Source organism: Lissotriton vulgaris, chromosome 10, assembly GCF_964263255.1.
Source record: "Lissotriton vulgaris chromosome 10, aLisVul1.2, whole genome shotgun sequence".
Taxonomy (NCBI): domain Eukaryota; kingdom Metazoa; phylum Chordata; class Amphibia; order Caudata; family Salamandridae; genus Lissotriton; species Lissotriton vulgaris.
The window spans coordinates 724,248,650-724,272,987 of record NC_141698.1 but is presented as its reverse complement, the minus strand read 5'-3'; the positions used below and the strand labels follow the sequence as shown (position 1 = coordinate 724,272,987).

At 45.8% G+C, this 24,338-nt stretch overlaps 1 protein-coding gene across 28 annotated transcripts in view; it reads left to right on the top strand.

Annotated features, from left to right (window-relative positions):
* SVIL (supervillin) overlaps positions 1-24,338 on the top strand; it is an 807,080-nt gene that overhangs the window by 600,256 nt on the left and 182,486 nt on the right. For all 28 annotated transcript variants that reach the window (XM_086941586.1, XM_086941584.1, XM_086941578.1 and 25 more), the window contains 2 exons: positions 16,818-16,990; positions 18,228-18,383. In XM_086941586.1, the coding sequence (XP_086797712.1) occupies positions 16,818-16,990; positions 18,228-18,383 (329 nt within the window). The remainder of the gene's footprint in view (positions 1-16,817; positions 16,991-18,227; positions 18,384-24,338) is intronic.

Genomic DNA, 24,338 nt, shown 5'->3' with positions numbered 1-24,338 from the left:
GGTCAACCCTATGTCTAACCTCTCCCACCCTTGGCTACAGCCTGTCCTCCAGCTGACTTCCACAGGTAGACAAAATGGCTGCCCCGCATTCCGCCTTATATAGGCTGCCCTTCAGTGGTCCAGAATGGACCAGAAGGTTCTGGAATGCCCTATGTTAGGCTATGGCCAAGTTCTGTTGGTGACAGTTGGGGCAGTTGGTGGCCACCATTTTAGGTGGTGCCAACTTTCCTGTCAGAACAGGCCTCTGGACCTGAGGTAAAAAACTATGAGGGGGAGAGGGAACACCTATCCCCCTGGCCAACACCTATAAAAAGTCAGTAGACACAAAAATTAACAAGGGTATGAGGGGCAAAAAGGGGACAAAATAAATAAAAATTAGGAGGGACTTCGCCAAAAAGCCAGACAGGTCTAACAGCATCACTCTGTGCCACCACAGCATCACTCTGTGCCACCACAGCATCACTCTGTGCCACCACAGCATCACTCTGTGCCACCACAGCATCACTCTGTGCCACCACAGCATCACTCTGTGCCACCACAGCATCACTCTGTGCCACCACAGCATCACTCTGTGCCACCACAGCATCACTCTGTGCCACCACAGCATCACTCCACACACACCACCCCACACACACCACCCCACACACACCACCCCACACACACCAACCCCCCCATACACCAACCCCCCCATACACCAACCCCCCATACACCAACCCCCCATACACACCAACCCCCCCATACACACCAACCCCCCCATACACACCAACCCCCCCATACACACCAACCCCCCCATACACACCAACCCCCCCATACACACCAACCCCCCCTGCACACCACCCCCCCATACACACCAACCCCCCCTGCACACCACCCCCCCTGCACACCACCCCCCCTGCACACCACCCCCCCTGCACACAACCCCCCCTGCACACAACCCCCCCTGCACACAACCCCCCCTGCACACAACCCCCCCCTGCACACAACCCCCCCCTGCACACAACCCCCCCTGCACACAACCCCCCTGCACACAACCCCCCCTGCACACAACCCCCCCTGCACACAACCCCCCCTGCACACAACCCCCCCTGCACACCAACCCCCCTGCACACAACCCCCCCTGCACACAACCCCCCTGCACACCAACCCCCCTGCACACCAACCCCCCTGCACACCAACCCCCCTGCACACCAACCCCCCTGCACACCAACCCCCCTGCACACCAACCCCCCCTGCACACCAACCCCCCCTGCACACCAACCCCCCCTGCACACCAACCCCCCTGCACACCAATCGCTCGCCCTCACTCACTCACTCACTCTATCTATCGCTCTCCCTCACTCACTCTATCTATCGCTCTCCCTCACTCACTCTATCTATCGCTCTCCCTCACTCACTCTATCTATCGCTCTCCCTCACTCACTCTATCTATCGCTCGCCCTCACTCACTCACTCTATCTATCTATTGCTCGCCCTCGCCACCACAGCATCATTCTGCGCCACCACAGCATCACTCTGCGCCACCATTCAACAACAACTGGTTCAAATATGTTCTGTGTTTCAAGCTTTTATTACAAATGTCACCAAAAGATGTTAATATTTCACTTCTGTTCTTGGATTTTCATCACAATAAAATACACTGAACATAATCTTCACAAGTCATTTACAAAAGTTTAAGCTATTGCCATTATAAATTACAATAACTTTTATTTAAGTATTTAAAAAAAGGAAAAGCCATTGTTATTTGTAATGTCAATACATCTAAGTCACGTAAATACAACACATATTGCAGTACAAATACTATAGGTGTCACAGTTGTAAAAGTTAAAACTGTGGCATTGTAAATGACAAAGCTATTCATTTCGCTATTTTCAAAACCAACACATAAATACAAAAATTGTCATTTACAATAGCAATAGCTCAAACTTTCCTAATGCGAGACCTATTGCATCGCAAATGCTTGTTGTGAGATGTTGTTGGGCTGGACTGTTCCCATGAGGCACAGGGTCAGACTGATTTGCATATGGCCATGTCTGAACTGGGGTGGCTGTGTGAGCTAAAGAATGGTGATGGATTAAACCCAGATCAGTTGACTGGGGGTGAGTGTTTGATTTGCTCAAGCGCTCCGTCCATCATCCCCTTTTGTATCGCTTTGTTCGCCCTAAGTTGGCAGGGTATGCTCAGACGTGAGTCCCTTGCTCACTTGGCCACTGGATTCACTGGATTCAAGATAGCCTGGCTGATGAGGATTATGAATTCTAAACCGGTCCCAGGATGCTTGTTTCCGGTCCAGGGAAGACATGGCTTGGCAGTTCGGGCTGGACTATTCCCATGAGGCACAGGGTCAGACTGATTTGCATATGGCCATGTCTGAACTGGGGTGGCAGAGTGAGCTAAAGAATGGTGATGGATTAAACCCAGATCAGTTGACTGGGGGTGAGTGTTTGATTTGCTCTAGCGCACCGTCCATCATCCCCTTTTGTATCGCTTTGTTGTGAGATGCCATCACTCACAATCTAAACTTTACTTAGGTCACTACCCTGGGAACGGCTCTGTAGTATGGTGAGACGCAGTCTAGTGGTTGAGGGGTGGAGACAGAGGGAGGAGCAGGAACGGGAGGAGCCGGGGAATAGGAACCAAGGGGACAGTTAGAGTAGGGACAGGGACGAGAATGGATGTGCAGTAATAAAGCTCTCCCAAACCATAAAGAAGTGTCGGTCGTTATTGCCACCACGACGCGACAGCTGGCGACGAGGGTGGGATGTGCTTGAACCCCACCTACCCTCACGAGAGAGCCCTGTCCCCAGCGTGCCTCGAGGAGCAGGCGACGCTGACCAGAAGGACGAAATTGCGACCTGCCACGTGAAGCCAGTAGCAGGTGACCCTGTCCCCCCCCCCCCCCAGCAGTTGGGAGGGACTGAAGAGGGAGCCGAGGCACCAAGCGTCGCAACGCCCGAGGCAGAAGTGACCCCTTCGCGCTAAAACGCGACTTGTGCAAGAGAGCGCGGTGTCCAGCCAGCGCTGCAGGAGCAGAAGCCAGGAGCCTACCCTGACTCTGCCAGACCCCAAGAGAAAAGAGAAAGTGCCCTCGCGTGGAGAACGGCGCCCCACGGAGACCGCCTGCCAAGCGGTGCTGACCGAGCGCTGTTCGCGCCAAAAGAAGTTGCAAGTGCCCAGAAGTGCCCACCGGGAGCCCACCCCGGCGGCAGAAGTCAAGACAAGTGACCCTACCTGAAGCATTGACTCCAGCGGTGGATCCTGGCTGCAACCGGCAAGTGGTGAGTGGAAGCGCTAAGAAAATACTGTGATTCCGGTGAAAAACGAAGAAAAACGGCCGAAATCCCGTCAAACGAGATTCCCGCGCGGCCATTTTGGAGTCAGGCAGCAGTGTCCAATCCCCTGCGAGGGATCATCGGCGGCCATTTTGAGGTCAGGCAGAAGACCTGAAATTGCAAATAAACATTGGTGAGTGCCACAGGGCCCGAAAACAAGCACTGGTAAGTACAAAACAAACATTGGTAAAGACAAAAGAAAAACAAACATTGGCAAAGGGAAGTCAACAAGCATTGGTGCATGCAAAGACAAAGTACTGGCTAAGAGTAAACAAGCACTGGTACATGCAAATAAACAAGCAGTGATACATGCAACTAGACAAACATCGATACGTGCAAATCAACAAGCACTGGTACGTACAAAGGAACAAGCACTGATCCAGGCACAAAGACACAAGCATCGATACACGCAGATCAACAAGCATTGGATAAATCGCAGCCAAGAAAGAAAACAAGTATCGCTGAAAACCAAACAAGCACTGGCGAACATAACAGAATCAAGCATTAACAAAGACCGAGCGAGCACTGGCAAAGGCCAAACAAGCATTGCTAACGTCCCAGCGCATGACTAGACCGCAGGCTTCGACTACATACAAATCAATTACGAAGACGAGAAGACAAGCGAACAGCCGGTGCTCTGCGAACATGATCCATCAAAATCCTCCTCTTATGGCGGGGGAAGAAATCGCACAACAGTTCAATCCCTGCTTTGAAGCACCACCCCCAGGGATGCAGACGGACACCTGGAGTCTGTGTCTCCAACGGAACCAATGGCTGGCCACACTGAGTGATTTCCTGGATGCCAATGGAGAACAAAGAGAGAGGAAATGCCTAACGCTGCTCCTCCATCTGGTGGGTCCAGAGGGCCGATGCCCAATCGAAACGTTTTCCGAAGAAGACACAGACCTCTATAAAAGACTCCAAGAGAAACTATGTGCCCGTCTCTCCGCACAAACGGAAGTGGATCGAGAGCGCATCACCTTCAACACAGCTCGGCAGGAACCAGGTGAACCACTGCCAACCTTCATCACTCGGTTAAAAAACCTGGTACAAGGCTGCCACTTCAACACCTTCACGAATGAGGACGCAGTCCGACTCCGGATAATTGAAGGCTGCGCAAACCCCGACACGAAACTCAAGATCTTGCGAGGAAAGTGGTCACTGGAAGAAATCATCAGGAAGGCTGAAATTGGACTGCACGTCAAGGTAAGAGACAAATCAAAGGCCCCGAATCTGAAAGCAAATTATCAAGACGCCCGGACAGATAACCCTCAGAACACAAACAGAACTGAAAGGAGAGAGAGGGAAGACAGACCAGCAAAAAGACAACGGGAAAGACACAGTGAAAAAGAAAATAACACGGATTACTCAGTCAGATTTCTCAGCAGCCGACTACTCAAGGTCAACAAAGGACTGCTCGGAGTCAGATGACCCAGAGTCAACCATCCAAAAGACGATTCCAAAAAGTTATTCACCCCCCAGGAGTTCCTCAAAGAGTCATTCAAAGGAGGAAGAAAGAGCATCAAGTGGGACAGATCGCACTCCTGGTCAAGAAGGCATCCCGCACAGCAAGTGGGAGAGAAAGACTAACCAGAGAAGAAGGGGTCGCACTGGCCAACACCGAAAGTCGGCGCAGGGACATCAGTCGACAAGCAGTGAAGACGAGTCCAAGGAAACATCTGGCCGGAGAACACACAAACCCCAAGTCAGAGGTGCTGGAACATCAAGCAATTGGGAAGGAGAACCAGATCACACAAGACGGACTGGTCCATGCCATGATTCATGCCTTTATGGGCCCCAAAGCATCCATGGGCCCCGCGACAACGAAGGAACAGAGCGTAGATGGGTAACATCAGACGAGAAGAACGAAGAGGCAAAAGCTTGGGATCAAGCACAAGGAACAAGCACGGAATCTTCAAACAATCTCCCAAATGAGACAGCGTTGAAGATATTCCAACAAAGACACATGGAGAAGCTTTTCGAAAACAATTCCGAAGGGGAAAGCAGCTCGTCACGGACTACCCGGCTCCGAAGACCACCTAGTAGGACACTCCCAAATGAACACTCACAGAGGGAACTGACGGAGCACCCCTATGATTCGGAAAGCACGTCGGTCCGATCTTTTGAATCGGCAGAGTCATGGTCCCGACAACCACCACGTGCAACATTCTTAAAGAAACATTCTCAGAGGGAAGTGAGGGAGAACTCCTCTGATTCGGACAGCATTTCGGTCCGATCCTTTGAGTCGACAGAGTCGTGGTCCCGACACCGGCCATGGCGCCAATCATCTGAACACATCAGCAAACCAAGGGACACTCTTCACGTCGAGAGCGACGTGTCCCACACCAATGTCAATGCACACTCGATCACTCCACCAGACAACCCGTCGCATCGAGCACATGTGCATCGTGACACTAATACCACACCGTCACCCCGGGTAGGGGCAGCAAGGTTGACTCGAAGGCCCTGGTCCTGGTCCTGCAAAACGGAATCCGGCATCGTGGCCAAAAGTACCCAAATAAAAACGGACCAACCAGTCAATCCGCAAAGGAAGCCAGACGTGTCAGGAGAACTAAGTCATCATCGGAGGAGAACAAGACACACTAACATTCAGCCGACCCCAGAGTCTGCCTGTTCCAGGCGCGAGCAGGTGTGGGAGACACAACCCGAGACAGCAAATCAATCTCCAAGTCATACCAAGCTGACCTCCACCGTTCATACTTTACCGGCCGGCACCCCAGACTCGAAACAGGAAGACAGTGTTGTTCTTGACCTGACGAAGCAAAAGGCAGTAAAGATAAAGGCGGTGAATGAATTACTGGACCAAGCCAAGACAGTCTCATCAGACAACACCATACCGTCTGGCATACATGACCCTGAACTGGAGGACAGTGTTGCCTTCAACCGGACAAGACAAACGGAAGCAAAGGCGGATGAGGGTGCTCGGAAGAGGACCAGAACACTATCCACCCATGAAAGAGATCGAGCACCTAAACCAACAGTAGTTACACCACGGGAAAGAGACACGCCGACTGCGGAATGTGAGAGCAGACAGTCCACACGCAACGTGATCAAGAACGCCCTGATTGAGACAACAGAAAAATCGACCAAAGTCAAGCCCACCTCGGATTCGACACTACTGAGGCTCGAAGAGCAGGCTGTTCGCCAACCCGTGTGGCGGATTGAAGAACTGCGAACACTAAGGACATTAAGCTCATTTTGTTAAGAAAGGGGGAGATGTAGTATGGTGAGACGCAGTCTAGTGGTTGAGGGGTGGAGACAGAGGGAGGAGCAGGAACGGGAGGAGCCGGGGAATAGGAACCAAGGGGACAGTTAGAGTAGGGACAGGGACGAGAATGGATGTGCAGTAATAAAGCTCTCCCAAACCATAAAGAAGTGTCGGTCGTTATTGCCACCACGACGTGACAGGCTCCATTTTGTGTTGAACATTACACACTGGGATATGGCAGACACCTTGTATGTTGGCCCTACTGTGGGTTTCGAGCCCTCCTCCTGGTACCGTTCTCTTCCTTGAAAGCAAAATGGGAAGAGGATCTTTCACATGAACTCTCGAACAAGGATTGGGCTACTCTAGTAGCATACCATGCTAAAGTCTGTTATAACTCGAGAATTAAATTCATCCAATGTTCCATTTTACAAAGAGCACAACTACCTCCACAGAATCGGCCATGTATTTCCATCGGCACCCTTCAAATGTCCTCCCGGTCTTATGGCCGATGCCCGTCTCCTGCACATGCTCTGGTCGTGCCTTCACTGTCTGCTTAATGGGCGCAGATTTGCACAACATACAGAGCTGAAGAGCAGAATGCCCTGAGATACTCCAGCACGCGCTCTATTCGGGCTGTATCCCAGACCAAAAGGCTCCATAGTGTTATTGGTTTGGCCCATATACTGGCAAAGCGACTGATAACCAGATGCTGGAAATTTCCAAAGGGCCCATGGCTGATTCTTTGGCGAGAATAGGTTAAACAGTGGGACAGGCAGAGTGGCTTGATAAGGCGGGAGCAATACAGGGGATTGCACAGGAGACCCATCTCCTTCAAATGGGACGCCCTCCTAGAAAGGTTTAGACTACAGATAAGGCTTCTGAAGAAGAGTAATATGCAGGTTGTTCAGGCGACACTTGCAACAGATATCGTATACTGTCGCGCCTCCTGCGTCCTCACTATGGGCTGGGTGCACACAGCACTTTCTGTGTGCTCCAGGGCCTGGCTTAGTTAATAGCACACACCTGACTGGCCACCAGTTGTACCTCGCCACTCCATCACTCTGCGGACGTTTTGACCACACACACACACACACACACACACACACCACAGCCTCCACACTTGGTTGTTGTGTTACTCTTCTGTGATTAGACTAATACATGGGTGGCATCGTCTAGTTGTTTGGGAATGTAGGAGGTTAAAGTTAGTAATGCATTATTCTGTGGCAATGAGTTTGTATGAACAGAAGCGTGTTACTTGATTATATTATGTATTATGTGTGACTGAAATAACGATGTGTTAAGTGCAATAATTTGTTTAAAAATAAAAACCTTTATCTTATGTCTGCATTATTAGTTTTTTAGATTATAGGCTTCTATATTTAATATTGAAACGGGGTTTCTTTTTGCGCCTTCCTATTACTTTTGTTTACCTGTAACCTTTCTGTAAGAATGGGGTGTCTCCGGTTGCATATGGCTAAAATGGTTATTCACCACTTTCACAACCACTAAACTATCCATAACTTGCACTTAGGGGGTTGTAGAAGGGAGGAGGCGGTAGTGAATATTGTTTTATTTGTTCATTAGTTATCTGGAGAGCCTCTGATAGCATTAGTACTCTACATTAGGCTAAAATTCTGAGTCGGCATAACAGATGGATTTGCTTGGTTTACTGCTCTGTAACGACTTTTTATAGGCACTGACAAAAATAAAAGTTGAAACTAATCTTGACTATTTAAAACTTTGAAAACCTGGGCTGTTACTGCCTTTGTAAATGCTTTTATTGGGCATCCCACAAAATGCTGCTTTCTGCATACTTACTCTTATTTCCTGTTAGCCTACTGTCTCTCAGTTTATTTTGTCTGGCAGCTGATGACACGAGTCTTCAGCGGTGCGGGACAAGGTTATCCTGTGTGACTGGCATAGCAGGGGGAGGAATGGGGGGGGGGGCACTTTTGCATGTACATGTGCCTAAAACGGCCGGCCAAACATTCATGCACACTCCAGTTTCTCCAACCCAGCTGTGTTGCACAGCTGGGTTGGAGAAACACCACAGGCACTATCTGAGCGTCAAACAAAGCCACTCAGACCAATCCCAGTGCTTCTCTCATACTGTGAATACTAGTCTAAGTATGAGAGAAGTGCTGGGATTGGCATCTGGGAGTCTGCGCAGTGTGCACCTGGAGTACAGGTTCAGAGGAGAGAAGCAAGGCGATGGTTGTCAGCACAGCAGCTAATTGTAATTTTACTAATTTTAACTGTGTTTAGGTTTGGTTGTTCCCTGCCCCACTGCTAAGCAATGATAGCAGCCGCCACTGGATATATCCAAGAATATTAGCTATCCTGGTCAGTTGTTTAATGGTATTATTTAATAACTTGACCACACCCAATTAGACATGACTAGGGCGTTCTGCACACACCCATTTTTATTCTTCCCTTCCTAGCTTCGTGTCTTTATTGGTACAGGCAGAACTGTTGGACTTACTCTTCCCTGTGCCAGTTATAGGTTCATTAACTGATATCCTTTCTCTGCCGTGTAGCCTTAGGCTGACAGTATGGGTTGTTTTTCTTGTGTTCATGGTAATTCTCCAAGCATCCTTCCAAGTGGTTTTCACACAACCTGATGCTAGACTTCTTTTGTGTACAAATTGCACTAGAGCACTTAGGTGTTTTATTATTTCCCCACCTTTGATATAAGCATACTAATAGTAATTCTAAGGAATAATAGTAGAAGAAACAGTAAAGTACACAGGTATTTATTACACAGTCTAGTCCTCAGAAAGGTGCTCCATATGTATCTAAGAAGAGATAATTGTATGCCCTCTATTGGCCCCTCTATAGCATTGCAGCCTTCGACATCTCTATATCCAGTGCCCCCTTTCCTTTGGTTGACAGACACCCGTCACAATATGCACTTCGTCCACTGTTGTCTTTCGGTGTGTCTTTACACACTGATTTTTGGACATTTCTAGATTCTTGCATGCTGTACATTCTGGATATGGGCATTACAGTATGTTATACGTATGTCTACTGGGTCCAGTTTTCTATAACACTAGCTAATACAGCTTCTGAATGTCACCGCTATTTGTCATATTCTTTGTGTAAAGTGCTCTACCACCTTAGATATTGACTTGAGTACCCAAGGGCGTTAACAATGGACAGGAAATACTGACAGTAGACTAGCAACATTCTCATAAGATCTGCATTTTCAAGGCTGCAAAAGTAAACACAATTTCAGGCATCCGGCGCCAATTCATGAAAAGCTTTAACACCACAATGGGTACGTTTGAAATGAGGAACTTGAGGCTGCGCATTGTCATATCTTTTGTCCCTAATTAAGTTGTGGGATAAAAGCTGTATCAGAAACAATATTCCGGTCTTACAATAAGCACAGTAAAAATGCACAGAATCCTGTAGTAAGTTTGCTGATTCACAATTAACCACTGCTGGGTCCAACGTCCAGAGATTTGATCGTTAGTGAGAAGGTTACACACCAGTCTCTTATTCATGTTCTTACTGTGTTGATTCTTTGTGATAGGCCGGTCAGGACATCCCAAGTGAAGGTTGTTGCCATAGTTGAGGCATGTAAAGACCGACTCCAATTACTGCATGGTTCCATGTGCATGTTAGTTTTCTTTTCTCATCCAGGTTATTTTATGTTGGGTTTGCTGCATGTAAATCTGAAAGTAAGCACTGTTAGAACCCACGGCCTCCTTGTTAACCTCTTTTGCAGCAGCCATCTTTTGATTGTCGATCCTTTTCTCGCCTAGCGATGGGCTTGGTGATGGCTAACCACTTCCAGTGCTGGTATCGCTGCAGCTTGTCTGTTTCTTTAAATAGCAAACAAAAAAACGTGATACCCATACTTCTTTGGCACACTCTTGTGGTCCGTTCTTTCCTTCGTATTTTGATAAATGGACCATATGAACTACTGGTAATTGGTAATTTTCTTCCTAAATTGCAAATCCCAAATCTTCCTTTATCACTCTATATAAATGTGACCCTTTTCCACCCTGTATATCTTTCTTAGAAGATTGCAATTCAATAGCATTCTTATACATATAAGGCTTGCGTATTTACCACAAGAAGAAAAATGTCATATTAACTCTCTTGCAGAAACTTCTGATGTAATATAAAAACTGATCCAAAATAAATTGTTATGGTATGTTTATTTTTCTCTGCGTTAGTGCCGAGAAGTCTTTTAATTAAACAGCATTTCGGTTACTGATCTAGCAATGCCCTTACATGGGTTTTTTTTGCATACACATGAGAAAATGTGTCTCCACCCCCGCCCCCCACACGCCCCTTGTATAGGAGAGTTGCAGAGCCGCCCACATAACTGTCCACTGGAGATGTGTTAATGCTTGCAAGCTCCACTGCCTCCTGAATCACAAATACTCACCTTTATAAATAAATACATATGCCTGAACCTATAATTGCTCCAAAAATACTCATGCCTTAGACATTATAGGCACCCATATATTATCTCCCAGGTTCAGTTAGAGCTGGTATGCCTATAGACTGCTTGTATTTATTGCAATTAACTAGTGCTCTTCTTCTCTACATATTTTTTTCCAAGTTCGTTGTAATAACATGTGGACTTTTCAGTTTTGAATGTAGTAGAACTTTGTTTTTATTCTTGAAAAGCACTGAAGGCCCTTTTCGGAAAGCAGCAGGAATATCCACTGCAGTTTCTAGTTTAGTTTTTAAAATGGCGTATTAATTTTATATCTATTCTTACTTGCAAATTAAAATTAGCATTCTTCTACATGCTTTGTAGTTTCTCCCAGCAATTTTAATGTCTTTCTGAATTTCCTTTTGCCTTTTTATTTTGAAGTGTTATTAAGTAGTCCAAGCGAAGGTGGGCTAAAGATGAGCTAATTACATTTTGTCATGATTTGCCGCCATAGTCCCCTCAACCTCCACTTCCACCCTCCCCTTCCCTAATAATCCCTCTCCATCTATTGCTTTTGAAGCCTCCCTCACCCTTTGAGTGTTTGATCCCGGTTACCAGAAAACTTCAGCTGAAAAAAACTATATTTGAACAGCTTCGAATTTTACCTTAGTCTACCAGAGATCTCACTAGCCGATGTCTGCGCTTCGGCAGCACCTACTTTGGCACTGGCATAGAGGTTCAGACTGCGTAAAGTAGGAGCACAATAATATGGTAAGGTGTGGCAGGAATGGGATTAGAATCACGACTAGAAAATCAGACTAGCACACAGTAACCAAGTCAATACATGGATTTTGTAAAGCTTGAGCCTAACCTCTTTTTGCAGGGGCAAATAGTAATATCATAAGCAATTTTGTACACAACTGAGAAAAATCGTGTTGCTCTCAGCAAGTAATTTGTACATACTTAAAAGGTGTTTTTGCCCTTCAAATATTAACTTTGAGACTCCAACTACTCATTTTGGTTAACCCTCCAGTAGACTTCTCTAGATATTTTCTTTCACACCGTTTCATTTTGGTTCAGATACCCTATAGCCAGATTAAACAAACTCATCACTGATTTGAACAAAGTGTCAACAATCTATGTCAACTTAACGTGCAATCCAGTATGAACAAAGTTGCGCCAAAATAGACTGCGCTACCTTGTAATCCAAGGAAGCTGTAGTCTGGCTAGATGAGTGATGGGTGAATTCACAGCATTACAAGTGTTGCAAGATGCATAACCGATTGCACTAGGGAAGATCACCAAGAAGCATCCGTAATTATACAATAATGGCTCAGGCATAAGCATGGAGCTGCAATACCGCATGGTCACGTGGCCACAATTGTACCCAATGCAATCTCGAAGACTGTCGGACACAATCACTGCATTCTGGTAAAAGGGCAGCTCTGGTCATGGCAGGAGTTCTTGAGAAGTCCGACTCTGGTTCTGCTCCAATGCAACATTGTGACTATGGGTTTCTGCACTAAAGTGCATGGATGTTTTATGTAGGAATTCCGCTCATTCTGTGGATTTCTGTCCCAACCGCCTAATCCCCCGGACTCTTACCTACCACATAAACCCCCTCTCTCTTCCCCCCCCCCCCCCCCTTACTTTGGCCTTTTCTGGAATCTATTTTAGCTGGCTTTAGCACTCAGTGCATTTTACCCATGCCATGTGCTCTCCTTATTAAATTGAGTATTCCTGCTTGGCACACTTAACTTGCTTGTAAGTCTTTGGTTTATAATGTAGAAAAGTGCAACCATGGCCTGGAAGTTAAATGTCACTTGTGAACTGCACCAGCTTTTGTGCCATCCACTCCTGCGGCAGCGCAACCATGGCTATAAGCTTACCTTGTATTGCCTGACTACTGCAGAGCGACCTGTAAAAATAACCTTTTTGACAGGTGAAGACCTTCTTTTTAAATAATAGTAAATCACCTTCGGTAGGCCTTGTAGCCCACAAGGCAGTGTGCATGGTATTTAAAAGAGGGGTGGGTAGAAAATTAATATGTCCCTACAGTGTCAAGGCTCAAACAGTTATTTTCATGGTGGCAGGGCCTGGCTGTAGAAACTCAGAGCGCAAATTTAAATTCTAATCTGCTAAACCATTAGACAGTAGAAAAATAATTAATCCACTATTTTTAATAGTTATTAAAATCCAATTCAGTGGTGAAGTCGAATTTTTAAGAACTATTAAGCAAAAGTAACTTTTAGAAGGTTTATCTGCCTGAGCTCCCAGAAGGCTAATTACCTTTAACCTCTGTCAAATCCAGCCCATGTCCAGCCTTAATTAAGGCATGAAAGAGGTGTGAAATTTTCCCCAAGAGCTCCCCAATGGGTTGCCCGAAGTGGCAGGGATGACTCCTCTGAGCTCTGCAGAATCTTCAAGGTGAGGGCTGTGGTCATCCTTTTCACACCACAGTGTCAAATCATGCCCGACAGGTTGGTTTGCTCCACATGTAACCTGTTGGCACTCTTAAAAGGAAGAAAACTGAATTCTAAGGCCAGTCTTAGGTGTACTCTCTCTTGGTGCCCTAGGAACCCTGCCTTGGCCCCACCAGACTTCTGTGTTATAGTCTGTGGTGAACACAGAGTCCGCTTCAAACTGTATTTTAGTGTTGGGTGTGGGATACACTGGTGATCACCTCAGTGCACTTCCCTAAAAACCCACATCACTCAGAGCCCAAGTTTCTGTGGCTAAACAATATTTACCAATCTTGAAAAAAGTCCTGGCACATGACATTTTGGGCTTGTTTGTTGTAAAGCAAACAGGAACTACAGAAAGTGGTTAGGGTTGCATCTTCGAACTTTTTAACGCATTGGATAAAGTGTGCCCAGGAGTCATCCCCAGCTATTCACTTTTTTGCCAGGTGTAAATGTGGCACCCCATCAGAAATGTTTCTGCACCTGCAGAGGAACTGAAAAGGGCTGGATCTGCTGTCTGTTTGGAGAGAAACTCTGAAAGACAAACTGCTCCAGTACCCTGAACAAAAAAATGGAATGAAAGGGTCAATTGGTTGACCCCAGGGTGACTACAGGGCACACAGCAAGCTTCAAGAGACCTTTTTCATAAAGTGCCTAGCTGACCAGTGAAACTGGCTTTGGACTGCACTTTGCTGTTGGCCCCTGCCTGATCCCCTGAGATTCTTCAAGTGTCCTCGCCTGAGACCAGAGGGAAATTAGAAGGAAAGTTTGGAATCTTTGAAAAACCCTTGCTCCAGAGCCTCCGTGGTAATGTCGCAAAAACTATCTGACCTGCTGTTTCACAGCATTAGATTGAATTTCACCTTGTCCTGCTTGGAGATATGTGAATCTTCAAAAAAAGGACAGTCATTTTTTGCACTGAAAAGCTCCATCACGTTGGCGGCATCATCTTGCGTCTAGTATCTGGCCTGCTGTTCCACTGCACCAGCTAAACTTTCAGCTTTGACCCAACTGGATAATATTTGCAACTCAAAAGTGACAGTCCCTTTTTTGAGTTAGGACTTCGAAATTTTTCAAAGTTAGACTTTCATTTTTTTTAGTAGTACCATTCCTCTTGTTGTATCCAATCAGAGCTCCATTATGGCCTACCTCAAATCATGCATATGTCCCAGTGTAACACAACCATTGACTATTATTGGCGCTTTGCTCTTTTTGGTGGGAATTCTACTTAAAACTTTAAAAGTTTGTATTTCTGGTTCCCCTTCTTGGATTTTTGTAGTTTTGATGTCATTTTGTTTATTCATTTGTACGGATTTTCTGATATGGTGTGGGATTTTTATTACTTTGAGTGGGGCTGGAGGGGGGTGTTAAATTAATTGCTGTATTACTGTTTTGGTACTGCATGAAAACTTTGTTTGGCCTCTGCCATCATTAGCTGGGATATGACCTCCTTTTAATTTGGTTTGATTATTCTTTGAGGTGGGCAATTGCCCACCCCAAATCGAATTTCTTATACTTTTGCATTAGATCAGCTGTAGAATAGCAGCCACACAGATCCCTATGGCATTTGTAGCACCACATTGTGGAATCAGACCTAAAACGGCATTGTTACCAAGGACCTGTTCTGTGAACCTGCTGTAGTGGAAGACTTGTTGTATGGTGATCCATCAGGTAGTTGCTGAGGCAAGCCCTGTTGCCTCTTTGTGGACTGAGACCACACACAAGTAAATTATGGCGAAGCAGTGGAAGAGGAGCAAGAACATTGGCGGCACTTAAGTCGTTCTTGCCCATTTTGATTATATTTGTCAATACCAGGAGCCTGTGCCTAACAGCTGTTTTATAACTGTAGTGTGGTGTGCAACAGTGATTAATCTGGGGCCCCTGCTATGCTAGTTTCTCAGTGCATCCCCTTGGGAGAAATTTGCTTATGGTTTTTCTACATTGGAATCCTGACTCTGTCTGACAGCCCTTTAAGTTTGGTATGTCTGGTACATGTGCAACTGCTTTAGACACCCATACTATATCATAATGATGTGTACTCTAAATACAAACTGCAGTCATCTACCATAAGGCCAATCTCTTCAAAAGAGTGACTCTGCAATGATTGTCAAGATTTCCAGGCAGCTGATAAAGCTCTGCAGAGGGGTATGATCTGTAGACCCAGGTTTTGAAGAGTGAACATATAATCTGGATGCTTAAAAACGAGTCTTCTATTCATAGCTAGTGCAGCAAACCTGGGGAGAATTGTCTAAGTACTAGGTAGAGCCTTTGACTGCTTCATTAAAGGCCTGAAGCCAGAGATTTAGGTCTTTTGCCTTGGTAGTCCTTGTGGTTGCTGCTGCTTTTTATGCTTTCATGTCCACAGGCTCTGTCATAGCCACGAAAATTAATGTTCCTCAAGTATTAGCTTAAAGTCATTCTTCTAGATATGATTGACAGCAGTAGCATGAGATTTTTAGCTATTGTGCAGGCTCCCCTTTAATACGCATATGAGCTATCGTTAATCGGTTCAAGTTTCTGCCCTGTCCCATAGGCTGTGTAAATGGCAGGACAAACTTGTAGTGCCATATGGAAAGTCCAAGTACACATTAGCATTTGGACACAGTATTTGCCATTTACTTGTGAGATCTAAAACATTAGAGGGGTTAATGGCGAGGAACACCTGGCCTGGTCATGCTAAAATCATCTATGACCTGCTTGAATTAAGATACACCAGTTTAAAAGTATCATAAGCATTTCTCTAATGACAAAATCCAAAAGGTAAAAACATTGGTTTCCACCCTTGTCAGGCCCCAGGCAGGTGTCCCTAACATTTAATGGCTTCACTAGCATTGGGTTGTTCTCTCTGGTTTTTAGTTGTGATGCATGTCTATGGAAGTCCATTTGGGTAAGTGGTACAAATGAGTACTTCTCAGAAATGAGAAGCTGCGTTTTTGCAGCCAAACTCGTGAGTTTACTGAATTAACATGTAGTATTTAGGGGAAAAAATGATGTTTTGTTTAGTAGAATTTATTTGAAAAACTGGTTGAGAACACGTCCGTCTGTTTCCAGAAAATTGCAAGCAAATGTTTTGGGAAAAACTCATTGCTTTTGATGTAAAATGATATGGGGAGTATCAGGGTTTTGGCAGATTTATTTCAAAATTGTGCTGTGAAATATACATTGACTCCATTTTGTGAAGTAGCCTCAATTTAAACTCTGCTCCACCCATATCTTACTTCACCTTCGGTTACAGAAACAATTTCCCCTCTAGCCAGACCTTTCTCCTAGCTAGCGAATGAGGAGTTTGTTCTGATATAAAGAACGTTTGGTTATCTTTGATTTGTCATCTGTTAACATGAAATACTACTAATGGTTTCCATACAATATCATTTAGTAAACCCTGCCCTTGCATTGTATTGCAGACTCATTTCCGCTGTAGCAGAGCATAAACGTGCAGTGAGGCCTATGCGCAGAGTTCAGGCTTCAAGAAACCCCCTTAAAATGCTGGCAGCGAGAGAAGACATTCTTCAGGAATATACAGAGCAGAGGTTAAACGTTGCATTCATGGAGTCCAAGCGGATGAAAGTGGAAAAAAGTAAGAGGATTATTTCACCCTGTTACCTTGTATATGGTTTCATACTTGTCCTGACAAAAATGTGGTCCGATATGATCCGCATTTGCTCTACGTGTGATCGTTCGTATACGAACTATTGAATGTTTGTTGTCTTCAAAGTTTACTGCTCATCTACCTATTTATTAATGGGACTAGTTTTTTTAATTTCCATAATGCGTATGTAATCTCAAACTAAATGTGTTGATAATCTTTCCCAAGTCCCCAAAGGTAGCATTAGTGAATTAACCTTTTCCAAAATCTCTCCAATTTCAGTTTATTTTTGGGATTTTAAATACTTTCATGGAGCTTTAACAGAGGGAAATGAGGTGCACATATACCACATATTTCATTGATGCATCTAGGCACGTACTTTAAACTGCACCATACAAAAAAAACGGGAACACTGACTTTATTACCTGCATTCATGTTTATTTCCGAATGAAGTGCAGTTTTGGTACCTTATAAAATGTGTTATTGCTGTTCTGCCTGACGTAATCAACACTCCATAGGTAACTAGCAGTAAAAGGGGACATTTTGTGGTGCAGACACAGCAAGTCTTGTTGTGACCAGTAGGTCTTTGTTCCATGACATGAAGGCAAGCTTTATTCACCTTTTTGTTTGCTATATAATCCATTACGTAACTTCAAAAACGTCAACGTTTTCCTACAGGAAAACAAATTACAGTGGCCTAGTGCAATTTACTACTAGCTGCTCCCAACAGCGACTGTCTGCACAGTTCTGACGGCCAGGGTCCTGTGCCTTTATCGGGTCTCAATTCATGAACACACAGGCGCTACTACATCCTTCATCCATGTATGACTGGTGAATGGTGCGGTCGCGTGTTGCATGAACACCATCCTTTGGACACCTCTTGCAGAAACTTTGCAAGTGTCATCTAAGCAGGGGCTGGACCAATCTTTGCTTGTCCCACTCAAGGGCCTTATCACACTCCAAAAGCCAGACTCCTCCAACTCTCTTCTCAATTCTAAGCCACTTACTTGCCCTGTACACTTTTGCATGCTTCAAGGGAGAACCCAGACAAATTGGCTTTGCAGTGCTAGTGTTTACCTTTTGGCAGTTAAGTAAAAACACAACGTATGCGGTTAATATTTTGATGTCTTTCCTAAATACATCAGAAAACTATCAGAAATTTTGAGCAGAATGCAGGCCAGTCCATGATAACTTTTCCCATGCTTTTATTTTTATTTTTCCTATTTAGTGTCTAAAAACTCGAACTTTTCAGAGGTAGCTCTTGCAGGGCTGGCAAGTAAGGAGAACTTCAGCAGTGTCAGTTTACGAAGTGTAAATCTGTCCGAACAAACCTCCAATAACAGCGCAGTGCCATACAAGAAGCTGATGCTGGTGCAGGTTAAAGGTATGTACATACTATAAGCTTGAAATGACCAAGGAAATTAATAAGTCTTCGTAGTTGGGCGTTGCATTCTTCATACACTAAAACTGCAGCTGTTTTCATGGGTGCTTTTCATATTTCAGTTCCTGGTAAGGCAGTGTTGCTTTTGCACTTTTCCCTCGACCTCTGCATTATTTTACTAGACCCTTTCAACTTTGCATTAGTAGTAGATTTTCACAAAAGAAGAAACTGTTTAACACTAGTCATTTTGTTGTCGGTTACTTGCATCCTTGTTTGGTTCGAAAAGTCCTCTGCAGGGTAACGTGCACCCCTGCCCTTAGTGCCCCAACTATGATGTGTTGATTCCTAATGCAGATTTTTGTTGTCTTAGGCAAATCTAGATCACTTTTGCATCATGACATAGGCCTGTCTCATGATTGCGGTCTTCTAGGACCAGGAGGGTCAACCAAAGCTCTACTCCCATAGTGGCGAAGGGCTACTGCCTTGATCAGGAGTTGAGCAGGATCAGCACTGCGTTCGCAGCATACCGTGTAGTGATCAGTAGTATATGTGATGTACATGTGCTCGGTGTGTGTATGCACGCCTATGAAGGGCTAATGTGTACCATGCAGTATGTATGTTGTATGCGTGTGCGCGCGCGCGCCTGTGAGTCAATGGTACAATAAATGAAGGATCTCGTGCAGTGCATGCCTGCTGTACACATGGACTAGGTGTATGTCTGCCTGTAAATGGCACAGAAAAATGGCTGACTCTGGGTTCCATTTTGCAATACCTAAAGCTACATGGTAAACATGAGGCAGTAGAGAAATCCTCACCGCCCCCAACAGATTTGTGCATTGCTGATCCAAAGAGATGGCAGAGGATGAACACTTCAAAAGAAAACAGAACCCAACATAAACTATAAAGACTCAGGCTTTAAATCACATTTGGTGTCTGGAAAATAGAGTATAAGTAGAGCTTAAGACCACAAATTGTCAACCATCAAGCAGCCATTTATGCTGCGCGATGAGAAGCTCTGCAAGACATCTGCCTGCGACCAGGACTGGGGGCCAAGGCCCTGGGAATCCAAGACCATGTGCCCTGGCTCACCAGTGCCTGCCTGTCTGCTTGCCATGACCAGTGTTCTCTGTGAGGGAGAGCGTGTTAGAGGGAGCGAGGTCCAGCGGGTAATCTTGTCGATTGAGTTCCCTGAACAAGATAAGTCGGCGACCCTGGTATGCCAGAGAAGGGCAGGCGTGAAGTGAGCCATGCTGATCACTTTGCTGAATGGGTCATCACCCGTGAGTGAGGAACTGGCGAGGCTGGGCCACCGTGAAGACAGCCATGTTCAGTGGGCCACCCACCCTACTACGGAGTCAAGTGCTGAAGGGGGTACTTGGGCTACTTGCTCAGGCCCCGTCAAAGGCTGGGGCCTGGGAACACTGGGATAAAAAGCTTATGCCTCCACACTGTGCCCAGTAACAACCGCTTGCCCTGTGGCCCTTTGAATATGTTTCAGACCAGACTTATGTCCTTGTATGCTCTTTTGTTCAAATTAAGTTATCTGCTGGACCTTTAAATTAAATCATGGCTGACGTTATTTACGAACTGATGTGTTCTATTACATGACCTAAATGTATGAAATTTGATTTGTTAGATTTATTGACTTGGGATGCAATCTGTGGCGTTAGATTTGTTGCCTCAGTCCTGAAAAACGGTCCGTAAAACTTGGATCCAACATCAGGAGTGATTTAGGAATACTATGTATTGTTGTAAATGTATATTCATTAATATTTATGTAGCGTATGTATGCGAGATGCCTATGTGCTTATCTACATATGTAGCACACTATACAGTGTACGGTGCGTGGTTGGGAGTATGTCTTTGTTTTGAACCAGTGTGTGAAGTGTTTGTGTCATGCATGATGGCCACCACGGTGCAGTTATGAGAGTCTGCACTTAGCAGTGTGATGGGTAAAGAAGTTTTAATGTCGACACGCAGTTTGATTTTTAGTAAGCTCACAACTTTTATCATCTCTGCAGGTACCATTATAGTAATTCTTGTTGTTGCAGTCCATTGATCTGGTTACCACACAGGAGGCTGCTTTAGTATATTGTGCACACTTACTCAATTATCTCTCACTAATCCAGACAACCCTTATGGTGATTTTAGTGGTCTTAGACAAACATACAAACTCTCCAAGTAGTAGCTGTGGAGAGCAGCCTTCAGGCTTAGTCCAGAAGGAGTGTTAAGCAGCTTGTTTTATCAGACCTATAGTGTAGGTTAAAAGAAACAGAACCACACAGTGTAGTTATACAAATGTCTATTTATTATACACACACTCACTAATATATTGGTATAGCTCCTACCCAGAGAAATGAACACAGATACAGCCAATACTTAAAATGTGAACCGGTAAGTAAGCACAAATACACTATCTTCTCCAGGGGAAGAAAAAAACATATACTAAAGAAGGGGAATGAGAACTGCAACCAAAGTCGGGACTTGGACCAGAAGCCTCAGAAGAGCTGGGGACATAAGGAACCACCTGAGGTAAATACTCAGGAACCCCACTGAGGCTGTGTGCAGAGTGGAAGCACAGCCATGTATGCAATACAAATCAATGAGAAAGTTGTGGTTGAATTTTTCAAGAAGGACCCGGAAGAATCCCTGTGGAAGACCGAAGGTTGGAGAGTCACCCCACCCGTGGATGCCCCAGGAACCAGGATTCCTACGCATGGGATGCCGGGTGCATAAGTGTGAAGTGACGTCGGAAACTGCTGTAGACCACTAAGGAGTACTTCAAGAAGATGCTGCTGAAGAAGTCGAAGAGTCCGGTGGAATCAAAGAGTGGATTTGAGACCAGAAGAACCTGCAAGCAGAGGTGACAGTCTATACCATTCAGAGGTGACTAGGAGGCACAGAAGAGCAATGACAACTGATGACTGAAGATGCAGAAGTCTTGACGGCGACCTTGTCACTGCAGCTTTCAGGACCAGGCGATCCTGAGGAATACCAGGAGATGTTCACAAACTGTCCCACATTGGAAGTAAAGAACTGGGGGTCTGTCTCCGGCAGGGGTACCAACAAGCCTTGGAAACAGCAACAGACGTGATAAACGCAAAAGGTGCTACTTTAAGATAAGCAAGGTGCAAGAGACTCTCCTATTGCAGGAGAGTGTGAGCAGGCCCAAGCTAGCATGGGAGCATGCTGCAGCCAAAGACCCTCAAGATGACCCACAGGCCGAAGGCACAGGAGTCGCAACAGTACCTCCAGCAGCTCACCAAAGATGCAGGCCCATGATGCAGAGGATGTTGTAAGGACTAAGATCTTGGCAGGAAGAGATGCTGGAGGCTGGAACTTCTAGTAGCCTGAAGAACTTTGGAGTACAAAGCCAACAAGCCTTGGCAACTGCATGTTGATGCAGTGCACAGGGATTCGGTTCCAGCGGTTATGACGAGGGATACTGGCCTCAAACTTGCTGAAAGAGCAGGTCAGGCCTCGAGGGAGGTGCAAAACCACCACCTGTGCTGCTGAGCCTTTTGGAGTCTGTAGGACCTCAGGAGCAGCAGACCGGTCAGCTTTGTTGTGGTTCCTGCAGATGCAGGAGAGGGACTCCTTCACTCCAAGGGAGATTCCATCAGGTGTCTTTGATGCCCATAGGCCTGGAGAGGAACCTGGATGAAACACCGGCTCAGATGACTAAGAAGACTTGCAGAATAGCGAGACCAGGAGAAGCAGGAGTCTTCCTTGGTGCAGTCTAGTGAAGTCCAAGGTGTCCAGATGGTCAAACTCGAAGTGGTTTCGAGTTTGAATCGTGCCCTCATGAAGAATCTGAAAAGCCACCCACAGATACTCCCTTAAGTACCCTAGGGAAAGGGTTGGAACAACTCAGGGGTCCCTCCCAGAGGATGGGCTGGGCACAGGGGAGGATACTACCATGTCCTTTGTCCACTTTCGTGCGGAAGCCAAGGGCTCCCTGAACTGGCTCAAACTGGAGTATGCAAGGAGGGCACCAAATGTGCCCTTCAAAGCAATCTGGCGCTGGCAAGCGCCCCCCAGCCCATAAACTAAGTCCTGTCTGGGAGGTGGTCCCACCTAACTGTGGCATAAAACCTATTCTACCTTCCCCCAGCTCGAGCTCAGCAGCAGGAAGGGCAAAATCGTTCCTGGGGTCGGCAGCAGCACTAGCTTGGTGGCAGATCCTGGAAGGCTGTTACAGGGAGCACTGGGGCGCTTCCTGATGAGCCCCCTGTTGCAGTCTAATCATACCTCCAACACTGGTAACGGTGTAGGGATAGGATTCCAATATGTTTGATAACAAACATGCCCAGGTCTGGCTAGATAAGATATAGTTAGAAATCGTGTAATGACACTTGGCCATTATATGTATCAAAATGAATGACCACACTTGCAAAGCCAGGAGAATTGACTCTGGGATTTGTTGGCAGTGTCCTGCTCATGCAAGGCACCCTCTCACTTACAAACTAGCACCCTGCCTTTAGGATTGGAAGGCCTACCTTAGGGGTGACTTGTAGGTTTTAAGTGAAGTGACTTCCGATATAAGAAAATGTATCTGTTGTAAGTGGTGCTAGCACCAGCTCACAGAGGCTGTCAAAGCAGGCACGTAGTCAGTTTGAGTGGTCTCTCAGGGGTTGGACAATACATGCTGCAGCCCATGGGAGACCCCTGGTGTACCTATGCTCTGGGTACCTTAGTACCATATACTAGGGACTTAGAAGGGTACACCAGTAGCCAATTTGGTAGGTACCAGAGTACTCATCACTGTCCAATTTAGGGAGAAAGCACAGTGACTGGGGTCCTGATTGGCAGAATCCCATTCAGTCTAGTCCAAAACACACTGACACCAGGCAGAAAGTGGGGCTAACCATGCCAGAAGGATACTTCCTTCCTAGAACTGCCTATTCTGAGAATTTCTTGTTTTCCTCCTGAGCAGGCATAGATAGGAGGGAGAGATGGTCTGGAGATCTGCTGGAGTGGCCTTGCCGCTGTGAGCAGTCGCATTTATAGTATCTAGTTTTTTCAGGCTTTCTGTGGCCTGAATTGGAGTCCTCTGGTGGCCAGCGACCTATCTTCTTTTAGTTCATGCCCGTTGAAATGATGGATCGTTTGTTGCTGTGAACTGCTACTATAATGAGAGATAGACCTAAGCATAGTGGTTTTGTTTCATGTTAATGTAAGCGGGCCAAGAGGTATACGAATGTTATTATGCAGACTGGACTACAATCTGCTGCAAAACCGCTGAGTGTTCCTATATTATTGATGACCAGGAAGGTTGTATATGAACGTACATTTATTGTATAAAATCCAGGCTTAGACGAGGAAAGTTGTTAAGTGTTTGCAAAAATGAGGATAGTGTGCTACCCGGGCTTTTGTATACTTGTTGTAGATTTTACTTAACACCTTGCGCGCGGTACGATTTACCGCCGGGTGCTGAGCCCTAACGGAAACGGGCGTGGTCATGACGGAACGGTTCCGTCATGAGCACAGCTCAACCGATGCTCATGACGGAACCTTTCCGTCATGAGCATGGAAAGGGTTAAAGGTGCATTTTTTCCAGATTCTATCTCGTGGTTCTGGGATGGTGTAGTTGTCCTGAAGCAACCATGTTCTCACCTGTTCCTGAACTGCAAAGTGTTCTGGGATGCTTTGAGTCTTGGCTGGTAGGGCTTGTACTCAGAAATTGGTGCCTTCTTTTGATTTCTTATAAGGTAATCGGGTGATACACTTGAAGCCTAGAGCAGTGTCTCCTATGTTTGTATTGCTTGAGTTTTTTTTAAGTATACTGGTCCTTTTCTTTAGGAGGGAATCTAGACGAAGCAAAGCCTCTTGAATAGTACTAGTCTAGCAACTGATAGCTAGAAGAGTGTTTGTAGGACTGGTGTCCTGTATTCTCTACAGTGGAGACTTGTTACTACTTTTTGAATTTGTTGTATTTAGTCTATAATTAAATTGGAC